General features: G+C 38.6%; 1 protein-coding gene across 3 annotated transcripts in view; it reads left to right on the plus strand.

Moving 5' to 3' along the window:
* The window catches only part of PDSS2 (decaprenyl diphosphate synthase subunit 2), a 122297-nt gene that overhangs the window by 74048 nt on the left and 25592 nt on the right, over positions 1-22657 (plus strand). For all 3 annotated transcript variants that reach the window (XM_030007481.2, XM_030007480.2, XM_030007479.2), the window contains exon 4: positions 18976-19050. In XM_030007481.2, coding sequence (XP_029863341.1) covers positions 18976-19050 — 75 coding nt within the window. The remainder of the gene's footprint in view (positions 1-18975; positions 19051-22657) is intronic.

The following is a 22657-nucleotide window of genomic DNA, read 5'->3' on the forward strand; positions in this document are numbered from 1 at the left end:
ACCTAACTACATGTATGGCTGAAGACCTTAAGTGTGCCATTCCACTGGAAACAGAAAACAATTATTTTTTGCAGGGGTACTTTTTATACATGTGAAGATTGCTGCCATATTGTAATGTAAAATAAATGTTTGCCACGTGTGCAATTGTCAATAATCAACATAGTTTTAATCCTGACCTTAAGGAGTCTATTGTTTTTAGATTCTCGTGCTAACGCTCCTCGAGATGGTAGTTGAGTATTTCTGTACTGCTTTGATCATGAGTGTGACAGTTTCTCTCAAAAGTGGTGTCATTTTGTAACAGAGCTGAGATTCAGGAGGAGAGACAGAAAAATTAGATGTCAATCTGCTGGAATAGTGGGTTAAGCCATTATGGTGATAACTGGTAGTAAGTATTAAAAAAAGTTTTAAATAGTGCAAAATTTTAGTCATACCATAACCAAAATGCGGTGCAATTGATTTTACTAATTATTGTTGATTTGTATCCATTTTTTTCTTTTTTTTTTTTTTCTTTTTTTTTTAGTACTTGGTAGGATTCTCAAGACAGACTAAAGGATTTAACCTTACATCAATTTTTTGTTTCAACATAAGAGGAAACTTTTATAAAATGTAGCACCTATTACTTTGCATTTAGTACATCATTAAGTATTGCACCAGCAATGTATAATCCCTGAAGACTTGCCAGGAAACAAGCCTAGAGTGAAATGAAGCACAAGTGCAGAGAAATACTTTTTTTTTTTTTTTTTTTTTTTTTTAAAAAGCAATCATTATACTGCATGTCGGAAAATTCTGCCAAAACATTTTAGCACTTTTTTTCATTTTTCTGACATCTAAATACTTTCATAGCTTCTACATACGATAAGTGGGATGGCATTATGGAAACTGATTGACTTAGTAAATTATTCTTTTTCATACGTCTAACCCTACTAGCAAAGTTAGAAAAATTGAAGTACAAGCTATAGAAATCTCTTGACAGGTGCAATGATTTAAACATACTGTATTTATTCTTTTGTAAATGATGAATTTTCAAATCTGGCATCTGTTTTTCAGCAGTGTGAAATAACTGTGACTTTTTTCCTTCATAATGTTTTGTTTTCTTTTATGTAAAAAGTAAAAATCACAGGACTGCTTTTTTGCTGGCATTTATTTGGTAGCTCAGCAAACTGGCTAATGAAATGAGCAGCATTATATTGTACGTGGTACTGACCATGGTAGGCTAAAACCTCTATAGGCATGCATAGCTGTTGTAGAGACTAGAATTTAAACTAAAGAGGGTTTTAACATTAACTGAAACCACTGCTACCAAGATAATTTTATTGTGCTGTTAAACTCTTGTCTGAGCTTGTGTATGATGCATTTATCTCTGTGCTTCTCTCAGGGCTGACAATTAGATGTGAAATTCTGTAGTCGTAATGAAATGCAGAGCTATTTTATAATTGCCAAGGGTAAAATTAGCAAAGTCAATTATTTTCCCTTAGGCTTTTCCCTGTAGATATTAAAAGGCTGCAAGGTAATTGCCTTAGGTAACACTTTGATTTTTAAATAACATTAAATATAGGAATTGTTGTTGTTAATTCGTAGTAATTTTCCTCTTGCTGCTGTTGTAGAATATAGCTGTAATGACGTTAAGATTCAAGGCTCAGGGTTTGTGTTTTGGGGGGGGGTTCTTTTAAACTAGTGCTTATACTTCTTGCATGTTTGCTGAAGTTATGCAAAAGAAGGGTTGGGGGGGTGGTTTGGGTTTGGTTTTTTTAATATCTGAGGTACAAGAACTCTAGATTTCTTGAAATGTCAGTTAGGAAGCCTCCTGTAAGATAAGTTCTGCTGTTGTGCTATTATAAAGTCATCTAAAATTTTGCTTTTTGAACACATGTAATAATTCAGAAGAAAGTATTCTCATTTTTCACTTTGTGAAATTATGAGACGTTAATTATTATTACAAAGTTGGTATTGACTGAGGCTTAAAATAAAGTACTGAAGGGCAGGTGCAGCTGCATGGTACATTTTTGTAACCATGACAAAATTCTACGTTTATTCAGGTAATAAAAACAGTTTAAAATGAACAGTAATTAAAAAAAACTTTTACAGCTACAAAGCATTAGATTGATCAGATTCCATGTACGTACAATTCTTTTGTACGTTCGTGTTAACTTTTTGATCACCTTATATAAACTATCCTTTTTTTTTTGTCTACTTTGTATTTTGGATGGTGGCTTTTCTTGGCCTGCTGATTGTGGCGATAAATTATGTTGTTGATTGAAGATGATATGGATAAAACCTTACTTCAGAACTGCATTGCTAATCCATGGATTTTAGAACAGACTTGACCCCAAAGATGAATTGGGTTGGGATCTTTTAGTAGTCGGTATATCAGCAGTGGGTTTAGGAATGGTGAGCCTTTGACAAGGAAGGGCATGGCTGGGTTTTGCTCCTTAAATAACAACACAGTAATGCCTGGTAATGTGCTGATTTATTGGATTGGGATGTGTTTTATGGAATGATGGGGTTTTGATAGGTTTTCTCATTTTGAGGTTGCAGTGTTTTGATATTAGGATTGTGATAAGATATTTGTAAAAGTCATTGTAAACATGTAGATGTGGGAGAGATGGAAAAGTAAATGATGTTTGCCTAACAAAATAAGGTACCTCCCAACTATCTTGTGGGATATGTGACTATATGCAGTTCAAAATAAATATGTGAATAAATTATTAAGAAGCATAAGAGGATATGTTTAACAGTTCTTTGTTGCCATCTGAAGGTAATATATCTTTAACATTGGTTATCTTGCTTAGCCTAGCCAAGGATATGGGGATGAAACCGCTAACAGCAAGTTTTGTTGCTTGAAAGTCCTTCCTTGAATCTGGTAGAAAAAAGTGTTAGTTTTGTCTTTGATTTCTGCTTAAGAAACCTTCACTTCTTGTAGTATTTTTAGGGTGGCACTCAGATGCAAACAGCAAAAGTAACAAGCATTAGTTGGCATTTTTGTCACCAGTCAGCCAGATATGTAATATGGATGTTTTAACACAAGTGGTGTGTGAATATTGACCATGATATTATCAAATAATGTGCTTTTTCAGGGTATATCACAAATAAGTTGGAAGAAACCTGTTGCAGCATTAAAGCTGGAGCTTCCTAGAGCATCAGTTGTCTTATGAAACTATGGAGAGGGTGCATAAAAGATATACTTATGACCAGTTTTGATCCTCTCACACTCTGAAGACAGTGATATGTAAAACTTCAGAAGGATGAAATGATGCATTTTAGTGCAATGCTTACTGTGATGTGCTGCTGACTAAAGAAAATGATAAAATAATCTGCAAATGCATTGCTTGCAACTCCATAAACTGATAGGAAGGCATCCTTTTGTATTTAAAAAAAAACCCACAAACCAACCAACCAAAACCAAAGCACCAAAAAACCAGCATATCTGAAACAAAAAATAACCCCGCCCCCCCCCCCCCCCCAAAGGAAGAAAGAAAGTAAGTTGGGGGGGGGGGGAAAGCCTAGCCCAAAACCCTGGAATACATGTAATGGTAGTGTTCTCCGTAGTTCTTATTGAAATCTTAAGAATTACTCTGTTTTTCCCACTATAATTCAGTGAGCTCTTGTTGGAATAATTAAACTGTTCACAGAAGCACTTCAAAATCTGCAGCCTGAAAGCTTGGAACTGAATATAAGAATCTTGTCTGTCAATGCAGAGCTCTGCCAGAAGACCACATTATAGAACCGCATTGTTTTATTAAGCATTATTTGTTTATAAATAAACAGTAACACAGATGTAGTACTTATATAGTGGATGCATTTCCTTATGTTAAGTATATGTATTCCTAAAGGCACAAATGTGTTGTTTACAAAATAGGCCTTGTGTTTGCATAAACATCAACAAGTTATTCATGTAAGTCTTCTATGTCTTCCTGTTGCAACACTCTGAATGTACATTGTGCTTCATAAAAGAGCTGCTTATCTTGAAGTATGGTTTCTACTTCTGTAGTATCACTTGTGGTCCTATGGGGAAGGCTCAGTTTTGAACTTGAGCAACTTGGTTCCTTGTTGACCAGTGAAGGATATGGAGAGCATCTCATTTCTGGAATTATGCCAGTCGCTCTTTTGATGTAAATTGACGTTTTTGAGAATTGACAAGCAAGTCAGCTAGAATCTACAATTTTAATTTTTAAATGTCATTTAAGAAAGGTAGTACTTGTATCAGGCTTTTTCTTTCCCTGAATGATGTCAAGAGAAGAACATAAACTTTAAAAAAAATATTTTAAGTATTAAAACAGTGAAGAGTCATGGACTGGCTAAAGAAATGATTCCTAGAATCAGTGGCAGTTTTCTGGTCCTCTCTTCAAAACTGAAAACTTATTCTAAAGAACATGAAGAGTGCACACCATCAAGAATCCTGTAAGAGATATCCTTTTTAAGAGGAAATGTCTTGTTGCCAATGTGAAGGCAGCCATTAGCAGCCACTGACTTGTAGTAAGTCCAAATTACTGTCCCTCAGAACAGTACTTTTCATTTTGTTTGAGGTGAATAGAAGCTGTTTCTTGGTAAATATAGTTGTGAGATGAGTTATTTTCAGAGCAATGAAAGTTATTTTGAAAGTTTTATTCTTCATTGTTTTCTTTGGTGAAAAATGTTAACCATAAATACCCGCAAAGTATATTTACATTATATTTTACATAAAATAAACAAAGGCCCTTAATCTGAATTTTCCTTCTGAAATTCAGTATCTGTATTGATCAGAGCAGGTGGGATGAAAAAAATCATGGAGAAAAGGTGAGGACCAGAAGTAATGTGTTTGCTCCCAGTTACAGTGTTAATATAGAAAACTGACGCTGATAATAAAACCATTTTCAAATCCTGTATATATTTTTAATTATTCTTAGCTCTTCACCTCTGCTCAGGTCTGTACTTCCTTTTTCTTGCCTGATACAAGCTGCTGTTAGAGATGAGTACCTTTAAAATGACCAGCTCACAGAGCAGCTAGGTGGCACTGAGGTGTGAATTTGGTAAGAAGCAGAGATCAGGTTAGATTGAGACCCAGGTTATGAAGTTTGATAGTGAAGTTGAGTTCTTGAGAGAAAAAAATGAAGAAAAACAACCTTCAGAATATTTTTTAGAGAGCAGGATAAAGAGCTTTTCTGAAGTATGTTATCATGTCTGTCTTGCTGTACCTTCCCCTGAGGCACTGTTTGATGGTGACATACTGGACTAGATAGGGAGTAGGACAGTATCTGTATTGCTGAGTATTTTTTATTCTAATTTAGTATTTTAGAGTGCCACAGGGGCGTGTCTCAAAACCAGACACTACTGAAAAATATAGATAACTTTAAAGAGCTCTGAACTGATTTATGAAAAAGTACATTTAAGGAGCAGTGTTTTATCTGGGTAATGGGGGAGAAGAAAACCAAGGAAGAATTGTAATGTTTTTGAACCTTTAACCTAAGAGGAGATGACATAAGACAACATAGCCACCATGATTGCATTATTACAGAATAAAGCTCTTCTTTGGGCAGCCCTAAATAAGCATTCTGTATCTTAAAATGTTGAGATGTATGCCAATATTGAGCATGTAACTTAGCATAGATTTTATTGGAGAATGCAAACACGCTTTCAGTACTGAGAAATACATTGTTATGATTCATATATAATTATGAATCAATTCTTAAGAAAACTGTTATTAGTTTTAATAATTACTTTTAGGGTGCACCAAAATTTACTAATTTGCATCCACTTCTGAGAGGTAAATTTGGTTTTAGTTTACCTTAAAGTAAAACTTAAGAGACTGTAACTCAAACAAACTTTATGTCCATTTAATGGACATGTATTGTTTTTTCTGCCCAATGTTCTCAAACACTGGATTTTTAATAAGAAGATGTCTTAACTAAAGTTTTGTTGACAGTCATGTGAAGTTCCTTTGGTAGCAAAAAGGCACTCTTTATAATAGTTGATGAAAGAATTTAAGCATTAGGGGAAAAAAAATCCTGTATGTTAGAGATAGATGATGAAAACGTATTGGGATCAGTACTCGGTAATAAAATTTTTCCCACACTACTGCCTTAAAACTTTTGTCTAGCATTTCTGCTGTCATTAGAGGTAACAGTTCTTGTGATGATGATGATAAAATTGTAGAAAAATGATGCTAGTAAATCTCCTAATTACTGCATTGTGCTCTTCCCATTGCCCCTTTCCAGGCTTGTGTCAGTGGAACAGTTCCTTAGCAAGTGCATCATTTGCCTTTGTTTTCAAGAAGTAAATTTGTAGCCCCTAAAATAACATCTGAGCAAATGAAGCATGCAGTTTTCTGAATCTTTTACAGATTTTTTTTTTTATTTCACTTTTCCTATCTATAACTGGTAATATAATTAAATATTTGTAAAATTTCATTACCTTAATGGCTGTAGTTATATGTTTGAAAAGTAATCTTTTGGAGAAGTTAAATTAGAGGATTAGGTGACATGGCTTGTTAACTTATTAATTTAATTGAAATTCTAAAAATTAGACTTAATCTGTAATTGTGGTAATAGGTTAGAAACAGTCTCCTTTTTGATCTGTAAGAGTTCTATTGCATTGCAGTGAATGTCAGTTTTGAGATTACAACCACTTAACTTTGTTTTGATTCCTAATCAGTACATTCCTCAAACAGGTCTATCCTTTACCTTAGTGGCCTTTTGCACCTGTACTGGTTTTTAAAGCTAATGCTTATATTAAGCTTTCCCAAAGCTAGACTCCACTGGGGTTAGTATAGGTCTGTGTTGAAAGAGTTTATTTTTCTGTGGTTCTTGGCCATGGCACTGCTGGAAAATTTTATGTTTAGAATCCAGTCTTTTTTCTGTCCTCCCACTTCTGCATGAAAAAATAGTTTGGAAAAAAAAGGGAAAAAAAAAAAAAAAGGAGAGAAAAAAAAGAGTGATTTCTGCCACTTCCCTTATGGACCTGTATGACTTACAGCCAGTGCCTTGTAGCAGAATGACTGCTGCAGAACATGGAAGGACTGAGATTGAGACTGATAGCAAAATATGTAGTCATAGGTATCACTGTGAATCACCAAGTCTAAGACTGAAGCTCTTTCCCAAAAATATACTGCAAGAATATTTGGAAAGCATCGAGGCATGGAGCTATCGAGAACTGAATTGTGAGTGTTTGAGATTCTGTCTCAATGCTATGTTGACTGAGCAAGTAACAGTCTCAGGAAAAAGTTACCCACTCAGTTCTGATAAATTTTCAATAAACTGCTAAAGATTTTCATACTGGTTTGCACAAAGTCCATTTAATGTTCTTGCCTCTGAATCGCCTCACTTAACAATTTCCTCAGCTTGCATCTGAATCTGCCTTCCTCGTAGTATCAATCGGACATGCCTTTCTGCTTCTCTGGTCTGCCCAGCAGATCAAAGTCAATGTTTACTGCTTGAGTTCCTGAATCGAATACCTGTCATTATTCCAGGTAGGTATTGTCCTCCTCAGAGGTAAACCGCACAGCTACTTCTGACACATGGTTAAGTAGTTCTTTTTCTGATAGAACTACTGTTTGCCTCATTCTAATGAACAGAATAGTCTGGAAAATATTAATATGCTATCTATACATGAAAAAGAGAGGGCTTTTCAGAGATGTCTGTTGAGCATCAATGAAGAAGAAAATGAAAACTAATTTGAAGAAACTGAAGAAAAAGCTGATTTTGTTGAGGGGAAAGTCAGAGGTCATTCAAGATCTCAGGATAATTGCTGTACTTTGGAAATGTGTTCTGGATAGTTGGGGTAGCAGTGTCTGCCTCTCTGTTGTTTGCTCCCTTAATGTATGACACGGAATTGACAGTTGTCTAGTGGTAAAGGCAAATGGCTTAGGAGTCAAAAATATTTCCAGGCTTTGAGAGATATATAGGTATGCATATCATGTGTGTGTGTATATATAAAATCAATTTCATTGAATGTTAAGGCCAAATTATGGAAGAAAAGTTCTTGTGGGTTTTGTTTGTTTTTTTTTTTAAGGCAGACCCCCTCACTTTTCAAAGAAGAAATTGCCTTTCAAAGGTTTGAGGCAAACATTAAAAAGTGGCTATATTTGATATTTCCTTAACTGTTAATAAGAAACTGTATCCAAGATGTTGATCACTGCCAGAATATGTAGGAAATGGATATTCAAAAGAAAACAAAATTTATTCTAAGAAATTGAAGTAATGAAAACTTGTGGGTTTGCACTGTTTTATTCTGCATGAGATGCACACTGTGAGAAAGGACTCTCAAGAGCCAGCAGTTCTGCTGCTTCATTCACCACTTACTTAGAATAGGTATTGGCACTGTCCGGGTTTCTTAAAGCAGAGATGTTCATTACAGCTCTTTCTTTCACAGCCATGAATAATCATCATAGGGGAATTCATTGCTAAATAGCTTTAGCTCATACACAAATTATAAAATGAAAACGAGTTTTCATAAAGTTGCAGAAGGTGATGTCCTCCATGAGCGATTTTTGCGATGCCAACTTCATTCTTTTTATAGCTGAAGCACTGGAAGATCACAAGTTCTGTTTTCTTGGCTTTATTTAAAGTCTGTTTCTTAAACATAATAAGATTCATACTGAGAGTGCATGGTAGGATAAAAAGCAATCAAATCTGTTTCTGGTGAAATACTGTCTTAACAATATTATCTCAAACAGACTACTTTTTTTTTTTTTTTTTTTTTTTTTTTTTTTTTTTTTTTGGTGAGTAAAGACTTAATACATACCAACATCCGTCTTTGGTTTGATGGGATCTTACGGAATACTTGGTTCTCGAGGTGGACTTTCATGACAAGGCAGTTAGTAAACAATTTTGCAGAAGGAGTGGAGGTCACAGTGGTTAGTATATAGTCAGCTGTCCACCTGGAGTACAACTTCAACAGAGAATACACTTTTAAAAAGTGAAAATAGATTTTTGTGATGATTCTGTTGCAGTTCAAAGCTGTTAGCAGTAGTGATAAAAATCTATGATTTGTCTGGATGGCCTTTCTTAGTCTCCCAAGATCTTAACTATTCATAAAAGGGAAATCTGTTCCTAGTACAATCATAAACTTAACCCTTCCCTAAGAGAGTATTTGGCGTGAGCTTTGTACTCTTGGTTTTATTATTTCAAAGACAAGAAAAGTTATTATTACTTGTGCTGCAGATGTGAGTATGCAAAATCATGTGTGGTCCTCCTCCACCAGCTGCTGGTATCACAGAATGGTTGAGGTTGGAAGGGACCTCTTGAGATCATCTAGTCCAACCCCCCTGCTCAAGCAGGGTCAGTTAGAGCAGGTTGCCCAGAACCATGTCCAGATGGCTTTTAAATATCTCCACAGATGGAGACTTTGCAACCCCTCCGGGCAACCTGTTCCATTGTTTGGTGCCCTCACAGTGAAGTGTTTTCATGTGTCCAGTTGGAATTTTATGTTTTAATTTGTGCCCATTGCCTCATCCTGTCAGTGGACACCGCTGAGAAGAATTTGGCTTCCTCTTCTTCATTCCTTCCCAGCAGGTGTTTATACACATTGTACTACTAGGAAAGGTTAAAATATATGTGTCCTGTAAATAGAGTGATAGATTATGTATCCTCCACTCTTTTTGCACTGCTGTAAAGCTTGTCTTTAAAGTGAACCTTCCCAGGGTCAAATTTTTAGTAAAAGTGCCTTTATATCTGGAGTGGCTTCAGTGCAATAACATACTATAGTGCATAAAATTACAGCAGTAATGTAGATGAGTTAATTGTATTTTAAACAAAATGCTGAAGTATTTGACATCTTGTTGGCTAGCAAGAAGATTGAATCTTTGGGTGGACTGGAACTGGTCGATAATATTAGTGTTTTGAAATTCAGCAGCATTTCACTTGGAGTCTAGAATCTGATTGCTGCTACTCCTGGTACAGTGGGTTGTTGATTTGCTAGTTTAACAAACATCTGCAGTTTCATTTAGTAGATTCCATCTAATAGGTGATTCCATACCATCAGATGCTAAATGGTATTACTTCTGATTCACGTTTACTCAGATACAGTCTATGCAAAATAGTTAATACCACTTGCAGGTATAATTGCTGTCAACTTGGAGCTGATCAGATTTTTTTTTTTTTATTCAGTTTAATCTGCAATTCATTTGTGAACATATCCCAGTTTAATGGTTGTCTATACCAGCATGACTGGAAATAGTGTTTTATAGCCATGCTCTTCTGCGTCATTTATTGATGAGGAGGGTTTTATAGCTACAGAACCCTGTAGTCATGATACCATCTTTCTTCACTGTTTTGTATAGAAGAAAGATGTGTAACGAAATCACCCCATCCAAAAGCGTCAAGCTGAAGAAATCACATACTTCTCTAACCTGACTCACTCATCAACAGTTGGCTGAGTGCAAGGATCTGCTGCATTGGATCTGCAAAGATATTAATACACTGTGTAAGGTACTATGTGGAGGTAGAGAAGGGAAAACGATGTTTCTTCTGTTGGTTATGTTATCGTTAAGGAAAATGACTGAATTATGCACTAAAAGTCTTTATACTAGTGCAAACCCCTTCTGTGGATAGTGTTGCATCAGCATAAAAAGGGTAACTTAACACTGTTGAAAATCCTTAAGGTAGACTGACCTTAAGGTAGGTATTTAATAATACTAGCAATATTCAAATTGACTACTGCTGATTATTTTGAAGGATTTTTTTTATGTCTAGGAAGTACCTTTTTATCAGGTAGTGGGTTTGGGTGATGTGTTTACGTTGCACATAAGATTTTGCTACTAATTCGTCATTAACAGGGTGAAGAAAACCATAAATGTGTTTTCCAAGAGCATTTAAAGCTTGCTAGAAAGCAAATCACTGTGAGGAGTCCTTTCTGTGTGTTTCAACTAAGTGAGGAACAGCTTCAAAAAATAGTAAAGCTCAAGATGATTTCAGATAGCAAATCCAATAGGATTCAATAAACACTACGTTAAAAAAAAAAAAAAAATCTGTAGGCTAGTACACTTAGTTACCTGTATGACTAATGATGTTTGAGGAGATTAACCAGGAAAGAAAATTGAATTCCAGGGTTCTTGATACTCCATAGAGTTTTTGCTCCCTTTTTTTAGGTATTATTGAACAATCAAAATCCAATTTCATCTGTTTACTGAGTTTCATCTTTATCTTGCTAGTGTTGCAGTGTTTCTGTGTCAAATGCAGGAGAATATTTAATTTGAAGAACTTTCCGTGGAATTTTTAAGTGTGGAAATATTTTCAAAAGTTAACACTTGTTTGGGGAGGGAAGTCAAATGCAAGTTGAAGGAACTTTTATCTGTACATTTAATGTTTCTTTACTATCTAATTTTCTTCTTTACTTGTATGGAGAAGTCTTGCTGCGTTTTCAAGTCTACACATCAGCAGCAAGGAGTAGGGTCTGTCACAGCAGATGTATGAGGAAAGGGTACTGTTTCAACACTAAGACAGGAAGGAATTACTTGTGGTCCTTCTTGAAAGGAATTTGGCAAAGATAAGGAAGTTTGTCAAATCGAAATCGGGAAGGATGAGGAACAAAGATATATCTATTGTTGTGTTCTTCCTAGTGCTGTTCCCTGTCCTCCCACAAGAGCTTCATCCTTTCCCTGATGTTCCCCTTGAAAATATCTGGTAGAGTATGGAGAGACACTGTATTACTGCTCTGAAATAGTGGTCTGTGTAATCAATTCCATTTCAGCTGCCGAATTTAAAATAAAACCACCACACATTGAATGGAGCTCAAATTTATTCCTTTTTTTAAACTAGAATGAAAAACAGGAAAAAATACATATGCAGTGTTATATTGCAGTGAACTTTAAACAAAATATTTTGAAGACAAGTAAAGGGAACAAAGTGCTTGAGTTCCTAAACTGATGGCAGCAGCGTCTTCTTTTCATCCAGGTGTTTAGAAATCTTGTGAAGGATGAGTGGGGCCCAGAATCCATTTTTTTACTGTGCTTGAAGGAGTCTGAATCCTATATTCTAACTTCAGAGAAAGTATTCTACCAATATGTCTTATATTCTGTGATTTCCCTGCAGTCCTTCTAGATTTAAAGTTTCACTTTAATTAAAATACACCTCTGTTTTTTATAGACGGAGCTGGATTCCCCAGGGCGGTCAGCTGCAGGCAAGAACCGTGCTGCTGTACCTGTGACAGTGAACGCATGGCCCTATTCTGTGTCATCATGTATACAGAATGCTTTGGGAATTCTGAACCCTGAATTATGTTATAGATGGGTCCTCAGTAAACTACCTGAAAGATTTAGTGTGATTTCAGAAAAAGGAGGGAGGAAATTCAACGTGTGGTTCATTGAACATCCCGAGTAATTTTCTGAACTGCTAAGAAAATTACCACCATTTTATTTCTTCAGTCAATATTTAGAAAATCTGAGCTTGAGAAACTAGACTCAAAGTAAATTTAAAGACCCTTGAAAGGCTAAAGCTGTGCATTTTTGACAAATAAGTTACTATACCAGAAAAGGGCAGATCCTCACCAAACTTGTGGTCTTCAAACCTACAGAGCTCTTCTAGCATTGAAACATAGCACAGTCTTCTGGACTATTTCATATTTGCACAAATTGGAGAGGTCAGAGCATGAGTTCTGTCTTGCTATGGACTCAGCAATCACGTGCTTGTGTCCAGAATTTACATCATGTTATACACTTAGTCTGCCTAGATAGTAGAAGAGTTTTTTAGCTTTAACAATCCATCTCTTTTCCCTATGTTCATCCTAAATTGATGGCCTTTGCGTTGACCTTTTAAAAGCAGAAGAGATCACATCTCTACAAAAGCTGTTGAAGTAATACCTCCTTAGGAAAAGAAAAAAACAACAACAACAAAAAAATGAACACTGGCAGAACTGTTTCAGAACATGTGTTTAAAGAGCGTGAAATTATTTGCATGTGCACTTGTCACTTGCAAGTAATGGGTCATCCCCTGGGCAGTTCCTAGCCCTGCAGATGCTCTGGGGAAGCAGAAAACACAATGCTTTGGAAGATGCTGATGCAGAGTGGAAAATGAAAAATAGAGTGGAAGTTTGTTTTCTCTCAGTATGATGTTACTCCTGCTCATCTTGAGTACCTAAGAGGGACCAGGCTTCTCAAAAACTTGTAGAGGATTGGAAAAACAGTGGGAAGAGAGATTATGAATAGGCTGCCTGTGGTCTCTTTTGAGATGTTGCTGTTTTCAAGCACTAATTCTGGCAATCCTTTCTTCCCTTTCCCCATCTTTGGACTTGTTTAAAATGGAGCTCAACCTTCAAAGGAGAAGAGAAGAAAAGCAGTTGGGAGCACTTGATTTTTCATCTACCTTTCCTGCTCTTCAAACTTGCTTCTCAGAAATGTCAGCAAGTGGAACAGGACAGTGGTCAGGCGGAAAGGCGCTGATGAGAATAGAGACAACTTGGATACTGTTTTCTGCTCTTCCACTGGCGTGCTGCATAATTTTGGGGAAAATCAGTTCCCTGTCACTGTTTTCCCCTTACATAAGGGGGTCATAGGCTTGCCAAGTTGGTGAAGAAAGCTTTAAACTAAAGTTGCCAGGGGAGGGGAACCTCAACCCATCCCACTCCTACCAGTTTGATGCCAGTGCCAGCAAAAGATGCCCAGTGCCTGGAGAGGGATCACAGGTCAGCAGGAGAGCACCCAAAGAGCAGCACAAAGGAATTCCAGCCACTCCAGCCAGTAAGTCAGCTTCATCCGGAGCCCAGCCCAAATGCCTCTGTGCAAAGGTATGTAGCATGGGGAATAAACAAGAGGAGTTAGAGACGTGTGCATGCCTGCAGGGCTATGATCTTATTGGCGTCACTGAGACGTGGTGGGATGGCTCCTATGACGGGAGTGTTGGAGTGGAAGGATACAGGCTCTTTAGGAAGGACAGGCAGGGGAGATAAGGAGGGGGTGTCACCCTCTGTGTCAGTGACAAGCTGGAGTGCATGGAGCTGCACCTGGGGATGGATGAGCAGACTGAGAGCTTATGGGTCAGGATTAAAGGGAAGGCAGGGAGAGGTGACATTATAGTGGGGGGTCTACTACAGGCAACCTGATCAGGAAGACCGAGTGGATGAGGCCATCTGTAGACAGATAGGAGCAGCCTCATGTTCACAAGCCCTGGTCCTCATGGAGGACTTGAACCCACCCGGATAGCTGTTGGAGGGACAACACAGCAGGGCATAAGCAATCCAGGAGGTTCCTGGAATGCATTGATGATAACTTCCTTCTCCGAGTGATAGAGGACCCAACAAGGAGAGATGCTGTGCTGGACCTTGTTCTCACCAACAAGGAGGGTCTGGTGGGGAATGTGAAGCTCAAGGGCAGCCTTGACTGTAGTGACCATGAAATCATGGAGTTCAAGATCCTTTGGGCAGCGAGGAGGGTACACAGCAAGCTCGCTACCCTGGACTTCAGGAGAGCAGACTGGCCTCTTCAGGGATCTGTTTGGTCAAGTACAATGGGATACAGCCCTGGAGGGAAGAGGGGCCTGAGGAAGATGGTTAATATTCAAGGATCACCTCCTCCAAGCTCAGGAGCGATGCATCCCAACAAAGAAGTAGCCAGGCAAAAACGCCAGGAGGCCTGCATGGATGAACAAGGAGCTCCTGGACAAACTCAAACACAAAAAGGAAGCCTACAGAGGGTGGAAGCCAGGACAGGTGGCCTGGGAAGAGTACAGAGAAACTGTCTGAGCAGCCAGGGATCAGGTTAGGGAAGCTAAAGCCCTGATAGAATTAAATCTGGCCAGGGATGTCAAGGACAACAAGAAAAGCTTCCATAGGTATGTTGGTGATGAAAGGAAGATTAGGGAAAATGCAGGCCCTCTCCGGAAGGAAACTGGAGACCTGGTTACCCGGGACATGGGGAAGGCTGAGGTACCCACTGACTCTTTTTCCTCAGTCTTCACTGGCAAGTACTCCAGCCACACCGTCCAAGTTGCAGAAGGCAAAGGCAGGGACTGGGAGAATGAAGAACTGCCCACGATAGAAGATCAGGTTCGAGGCCATCTAAGGAACCTGAAGGTGCATAAGTCCATAGGACCTGATGCGATGCATCCACAGGTCCTGAGGGAAGTGGCTAAGCCACTATCCATCATATCTGAGAAGTTGTGGCAGTCTGGGGAAGTTCCCACTCACTGGAAAAGGGGAAAAATAACCTCCATTTTTAAAAAGGCGAAAAAAAGAAGACCCGGGGAGCTACAGGCCAGTCAGTCTCACCTCTGTGCCCAGCAAGGTCATGGAGCAGATCTTCCTGGAAACTGTACTAGGACACATAGAAAATAAGGAGGTGATTGGTGACAGCCAACAAGGCTTCACTAAGGTCAAATTGTGCCTGATAAATTTGGTGGCCTTCTATGACGGGGTTACAGCGTTGGTGGATAAGGGAAGAGCAACTGACATCAGCTACCTGGACTTGTGCAAAGCATCTGACACTGTCCCACATAATATCCTTGTCTCTAAATTGGAGACGTGGATTTGACGGATGGACCTCTCGGGGGATAAGGAAGTGGCTGGATGGTCGCGCTCAAAGAGTTGCTGTCAAAGGCTCAAAGTCCAAGTGGAGAGCAGTCCAGTGGCATTCATCAGGGGTCGGTATTGGGACAAGCGCTGTTTAACATCTTTGTCAGTGACACGGACAGTGGATTGAGTGCACCCTCAGCAAGTTTGCTGATGACACCAAGCTGTGTGGTGCGGTCGACACGCTGGAGGGAAGGGATGCCATCCAGAGGGACCTTGACAGGCTTGAGAGGTGGGCCCGTGCAAACCTCATGAAGTTCAACAAGGCCAAGTGCAAGGTCCTGCACATGGGTCAGGACAATCCCAAGCATAAATACAGAGTGGATGATGAGTGGTTTAAGAGCAGCCCTGTGGAGAAGGACTTGGGGGTGTTGGTTGACAAGAAGCTCAACATGACCTGGCAATGTGTGCTCGCAGCCCAGAAAGCCAACTGTATCCTGGACTGTATCAAAAGAAGCATGACCAGCATGGTGGGGGAGGTGATTCTCCCCCTCTACTCCACTCTCTTGAGACCCCACCTGGAGTACTGCATCCAGCTCTAGGCCCCCCAACATGAGAAGGACATGGACCTGTTGGAGTGAGTCCAGAGGAGGGCCACGAAGATGATCAGAGGGCTGGAGCACCTTTCCTATGAAGACAGGCTGAGAGAGTTGGGATTGTTCAGCCTGGAGAAGAGAAGGCTCCAGGGAGACCTTATAGCAGCCTTCCAGTACCTAAAGGGGGCCTACAGGAAAGGTAGGGAGGGACTTTTTACAAGGGCACGTAGTGATAGGACAAGGGGTAATGGCTTTACACTGAGAGAGGATCGATTTAGATGAGATGTAAGGAAGAAGCTCTTCCCTGTGAGGGCGGTGAGGCACTGGCACAGGTTGCCCAGAGAAGTTGTGGATGCCCCATCCCTGGCAGTGTTCAAGGCCAGGCTGGATGGGGCTTTGAGCAACCTGGTCTAGTGGAAGGTGTCCCTGCCCGTGGCAGGGGGGTTGGGACTAGATGATCTTTAAGGTCCCTTCTAACCCAAACCATTCTATGATTCTGTGGTAAAACAGGAGGGAATAAATTTTACAGGGCATGTTGATTGCTTTCAAATTTTCTGATGAAAAATGCTGCATAAGAGCTAGTTACTATATTATTGACTGCATGAATACTACTGAACCTGTAATAATTTTTCTTCCTCTGTGTCAGTTTGGGATGCAGAGGAAAATTATGTGGTTTCCTCATTTCTCATTGCTTTCCCCAGTGCTCAGGACCCCAGGCCACTGATGTTAAGCAGCAGATGCTTTTCATAGATCGGATTAAGGGTTGATGAAGTAACAGAGCCTCATGCAAGCATCCCACTGTGCTCTTGAAACTGAAATTTCATTCCTGGTAGTGATCTGTATGGCCTTGCATTTACCTTATAAAAATATTATTAAAAAGAAAAGGAGATATTTGGAAAGAAGGGAGGTAATATTAATACTAAATTCTCGCTAACATATAGTGTTCAATATGTCACTAAAGGCATAATGGTATTTAATATATGGATTCTTCTAAATAGTGGATGTGTAATTCTCCAAAGATGTTTTAAAAACTCTAAGAGGAAGAGGTACAATTGTTCACAAATGTTTTGCTGAGATTGTTTTAAGTCAGTTAAAATTGCCTTTGAGAGTAGAGTTGCACTAAAAAGAGAGAGGCGAGGTGGAAAAAAGAAACCCCAAAACAGGGTCCTGCTCAGTCTAGAGTTTCAGGCGAGAAAGGAAAAAGGTCTAGTTATCCAGAGCCAGCTGCATTGTTAAAAGTTCATACTATCACTTTGACATTTAGAGTAGGACTCAGTGTCTTTGTAAATTCCTCTTCGTATTACCAGTGTAGGTCTCTGAGCTCAGACCATTTCACAAACCATAACATTTTTTAGTGAGTGATTGATCTGTATTATGTGTCCTAGCCATCAGAAGAATCTTGGGATGTTGCTTGTATAAACTGTAATACAATCTGATCCTGGGCATTTAGTTACAGACTTTCATAGACCTATTGGCGATACTCAGTCCTCCTGGATTTGGGAATAAGGCTTATCGGATACCTTTAAAAAAAAAAAAAAAAAAAAAAAAGGCGGGGGGGGGAGAAGAAAAAAAAAAAGGCCCCTCATTTTCTCTGTTCCCCACTTAAATAACTCAACACATCTGGTAACACTGTAGGATCATTGTCCTTTCAGTTCCTCTGCAGCTCATATTGCTACAATATTTCTTCGGTATCTAGTTTCCTAAAGGGCAATGTGAATTTTTATTTTTTTTCTTAGGCTGTTTTTATAGGTCTTGCAAATTAACCCATATGCATTGCAAGAAAAAACATGACTTTTAATCAGCACCATTTCTAAAGTTAGCGCTTGCTTTGTGTATATGAATATGTATATGAACCAGTGTTTAAAAAAAAGAAAACATACAACCTTTCTGCTAGTACTCAAAACTAGCATACAAATGTGTTTTTATTATCAAATAAAGTATGCCTAAATGTTAGAATATCTTTCTGTTAGGGGTTTTATCATTTGGCTTCTTGTCTTCAGTTACAAGAATGATAAAAATGGAAACTATATCTTTTAATTCAATAAGAACTACGTTGAATTTTAGGAAGCAAAAAGAGGAATCAGATATAGACTCATACGCATAGGAAATTAAACATTCAAGAAATTAAAACTTTGTGAGCAACTAAAGGGGTAGCCTTAAGGTGTGCTTATTTGAAATGCCTGCATTTAATTTTACAATAAATCTGAGTATTTTGTTCCAATTAAGACAGTTCATGTGCACAACTTTAAATTGTACAGTAGTTCCAGGGAGACCGTGGACTGCTTGTTTTACATTCTGGATCAAGTTCAGATTTTTCGGCTTAGCTTGAATAAAATAAAATAAGTCTGAACGCTGAAGATAATACAGATTGATAAATCTGATTTAAACATTCCCGTGTTGCAGACTTTCAGTGTATGTGGTACAGCTGAGCCTCAGGCCATGCACTAAATACATCCACAGTGCATTCCCAAGGCACCCGAATACCAAATGATCACATTTGAAAGGTTACCTTTCTATGGATTCTGACTTTTCTGTATTAGCCATGAAGATTAGAATTTTAACAGCTCCCAATGAGAGATATTGTGAAGTATTTACTTGGCAGGAAAAAAACAAAACAAAACAAAGCCCAGATGAGGTACTGTCTCATATTCATGAACTGGGATTTATTAGTTCTGTGAACATCCTTGTGAGAATACACTCCATAGTTCACACTTTAGAAAAAACAGTCTTGTTTTTCATTTATATTAACTTAAAACTTTGATAGAAGAGTTACTGTAGTGGAGGTTTTAGCAGAGAGACAGGATCATGCTTGTGCAGAATATATCCCAGTAAATCCTGGAGTCTTTTACAGCTAGCTTTCTGCAAGGCAAGTTGTGACCACTTATCTCTCTGGAAACCTGGCATTAACTTTGTTAGTAAATTTGGTGATAATTAAAGATGTAAGGCTTTTTCTCCTTTTCGTTTACAGGTTGTGGAACTCATTTCAAGTGCTATTGGTGACTTAGTTCAAGGTATATATTATGAAAACTCAAAATCATCTGAGGTAAGAATTTCAGTAGTTTTACCTACCCAAGAAGTTTCGTGATATTAATGTGTGACTACAATAAATAGGATGACTTTATCATCTGTTTGAAAGGAGGAGGGAGAGGGAGGAAGAGAATTAGCTGCAGTCCTAGTGAGTTTCAGCATTAACATCGTTATGATACCTGTGAACTCTGATGAAAGTTTCTAGAAATGCTCAAGGAGGGACTATTTTATTTCTGTGAGTGCTTAATAAAATAATATTATGTGTCATTGCCAGGAGCTCTAGATATGTCTTGCTAAGGGCTTTCCAAACACTTCCAGAGGTTTCTAGTCAAGGTTCTGTTAGAGGTATTTATTACAATGTTGTCAACATAATTAATATTTTCATGTTAAATCTCTCATTTCCAAGCCCAAAGATGTTTACAAAATGCTTCAAACTTTTATCAGGTCCTTTCTTCTTCTGAGTGTTCACCTTTTGATAGTATAAACATGAGTTTTGTCCTGAAGCGGTATGAGTGTAGCACTGTATTCTTCTCCACCAGAAATCACTATGCACGCATTGCAGCCTGCATGGGCAAAGACAGCAGCTGCCAACGTTTCACACCAAATAATTTTGTATTTCTTCAAGGGCAACTACAGATGTACTATGTTATTGTTTAGCAAGAACTGTAATGAAATTTTGTCAAATTAAATCTAGGTATTTTTGTCTTTACTGGAATACTTAAGGAAACTTGTAGACATGTCTTGAAGTAGGCTTGCTTGGGCAGGGTGTTGGAGCAAAAAAGAGTTCTTTCTTTCATTTGCTATGACTGTATCTTAACCCATGCAAAAAATTGATAATTTAAAGTTGCCATGACCTCTGCAGGTTTTATGATAGCAAGCTTTCACTCACTGATGAGCAGGGTGTGTATGTGAATATCTACCTTGAAATCCACTGAGGTAGATAGATTTACTTATAATGAAGCCGTGTCACGTGCCTAGTTTGCCTCGGAGACCTGAATCTTAAAATTCAGTAGGTGAAATGGCTTGAAGATTGCAGAGATATATGAATTCATTTATATTTGTTGTGTAGGTAGATTGTAGCTCTGGTTTACTATTGCCGTGTTTAGTATGTAAAAAAATTAATACCTTAGTGGAAGCCCTGATCGCATTGGTTACCGCTACAGCAGATACCTGCACTGATGCCTCTGCACCAGCAAAACCCCAGTGGGCAAGCGGAGCGTGCCGTCAGCTAACAGCGGCTGGGCTCCGGAGGGTGCTGGTGCACCCAGCGACTCTGCTGGTCAGTATCTGTCTCTCCTGCTCTGCAGCAGCAAAGACATGTTACTAAAACTAACCTCATTTAAGCTTATCCCTCTCATTTTGATTGAAACCGGTTAGGTAGGAAGCTATCAGGCCGATGAGCTGAGCTCTTTCCTCGGAGGAAGCGAGAGCCTCCAGCAGGAAAGCGGCAGCGGCATCCTTGGGACACGCCTGGGGCCACGGGCTCGCCAGGCGGCACGGCTGTGCGCGGAGGACCACGGGCACGGAGCACCCTCTGGCACCTCTCAGGAGGGGCTCTCAGGAGGGGACCCTGGGTGGAAGCGTGGCAGTAATGTGATGTTGGGAACTTGGTGGTCCTTCTGCACCTGCTGGGTTTAACCTGTGGATAAACAGGCTTCAGCCTTCGGGGTTGCTCCCAAGTACTGTGCTCAAGGTTATACGTTAAAATAGATGGCATTGAGATTTTTGCAAAGAATGTTTAAAATTTTGTTTTCCGTATTCAAGCAGGTTTCTAAATACAAGTAGATCCCAGATATGTCACATTTAAAAAAACAACTACTCTTTTGTGTGTAGAAGTAAAGCTCTACAAGTTCATCTCAGCAATGAAACTGCGTTTTATTTTAACCATGGCCCCTGTATAAATGAGAAATGTTGTGGACTCTTTTGGGTTCCTGCCACTGCAGAAGGTCTTAATCTTCTTTTTCTTAGTCTTTCTGTTTATTTTCTGTTGCATTACTGAAGCACTCCACATGTGTAGGTTACAAGGGAAGTGTGAGATAAACTAAGCACAGCTGCATGATGTTTACCCTGCCCTGGCCCAATTACAAATAGCAAAGACTTATTTTGTTTCAGTGACTTTTTCTGTCTAAGGAGAGTTGAAAGTACAGTATACCCTTCCTAAGGGGAACCCAGTTGACTCAAATCATAATTAGTATGGTGGCATAAAAGATACTGAAATTTACATGTCTGAATTTTCGTTATAATGGGTAGTGCATGTCTTCTGATGAGACCTAGAACAAACAAGTGTGGGATCTCCTTTAATTTTTTTTTTATCTTGTCCTCTGAGAAATTTCGTTCCATGTTGTATATGAGACATATCCCTGCTGCTTTCCTCACACTATTCTGCTGAAGCAGTGTCCCATTCATGTCCTGAACATCTCTTTAGCAAGGGTTGCCAAATGGACTAGGTCAGTTGTTGGTCTGTCTTATCCTCCATCCCCAATTGCAATTTGACTGAAACAAAAATGTGTACTACATTTCCTATAGGTAAGACAAATGCTTAAATCTACTTCACAACTAAATCTCAAAAGTCAAGATTTATTTTTTTTTTAAGAGTAGTGCATAGGGATGTTAGTAATGGCATTTTCATTGCTGGGAATGTCTTAAATTTGGAAAAGCAGAAGGATATCCTCTCACCTTTTTTTTGTTGTTGTTGTTTTTTTGGTTTTTGGTTTTGGTTTTTTTTTTTTTTTTTTTTTTGAGGCAGAAAAACTGTACTTCATATGTTAAATGTCTGTAACGCAGTTGTTATAAAGCTCCCCAGTACCATAAAATAGACTAATTTGGCACCAAGTTGTTTTGAGCTTTGCTAGATGTCTACATAGATGGTAGACAAAAATACAAAAATAACTCTGCAAAATTAACCTTTCTCCTCTGAGACCTTAAGTTCATGTTTACCCCAAAAAGAATGTTTCAGTTTACTTCATTTGCATGACCCAGTAGGAGAATTGGAAGAATCATTTGACTTAAGAAGACTGACCTTATTTACTCCTGAAGACATATAATGGATATAATTATTTGACAGCTTTCATTACCACTTTTTTTTCTCTGTAAAACCACATGCAATCCGACAGCCATCCCATTTTAGTACATTCTGTTTGGTCATTCTTCATCTTGTCTGCATAGTGAGTCATTAGATCTATGTGAAACGGGGAAAATAAAGATAATTTTTAACTTTTCATCTTTATTTGAAGTGACAACCCAAACTACAAAGTGTAGGCTTCGGTTGCAAAGACAGGCTGAAGGTTAGGGCTGCCACTCATGTTCAAAATACCAAATAGCTGCTGTGGTTTAAGACATTGCATTAGCAATATTAAGCTAGTGTTTTGGACTGTAAGCTGGAACAGAAAGAGGTGATGTGATAAACCTTTGCAGCTTTGTGTGCTAAATCTTCTCTCAACCCAAAATTCTGTGAGTGAAGGACATTATTGCCAGTCTCTGTCTGTCTTTCCTAAATCTAGGTCTAATTTGGGAGTAAAAATTTGTACGTTAGTGCAAAGATGAAAGTTGTCTAATCTGGCCTTCACTCAGGATCATGGTACCTATTTTTAACAGAAAAAACATTGCACTGAGTCTGTTTCCTA

The sequence above is a fragment of the Aquila chrysaetos genome, chromosome 2 (genome assembly GCF_900496995.4).
Source record: "Aquila chrysaetos chrysaetos chromosome 2, bAquChr1.4, whole genome shotgun sequence".
In the NCBI taxonomy this organism is placed as follows: Eukaryota; Metazoa; Chordata; class Aves; order Accipitriformes; family Accipitridae; genus Aquila; species Aquila chrysaetos.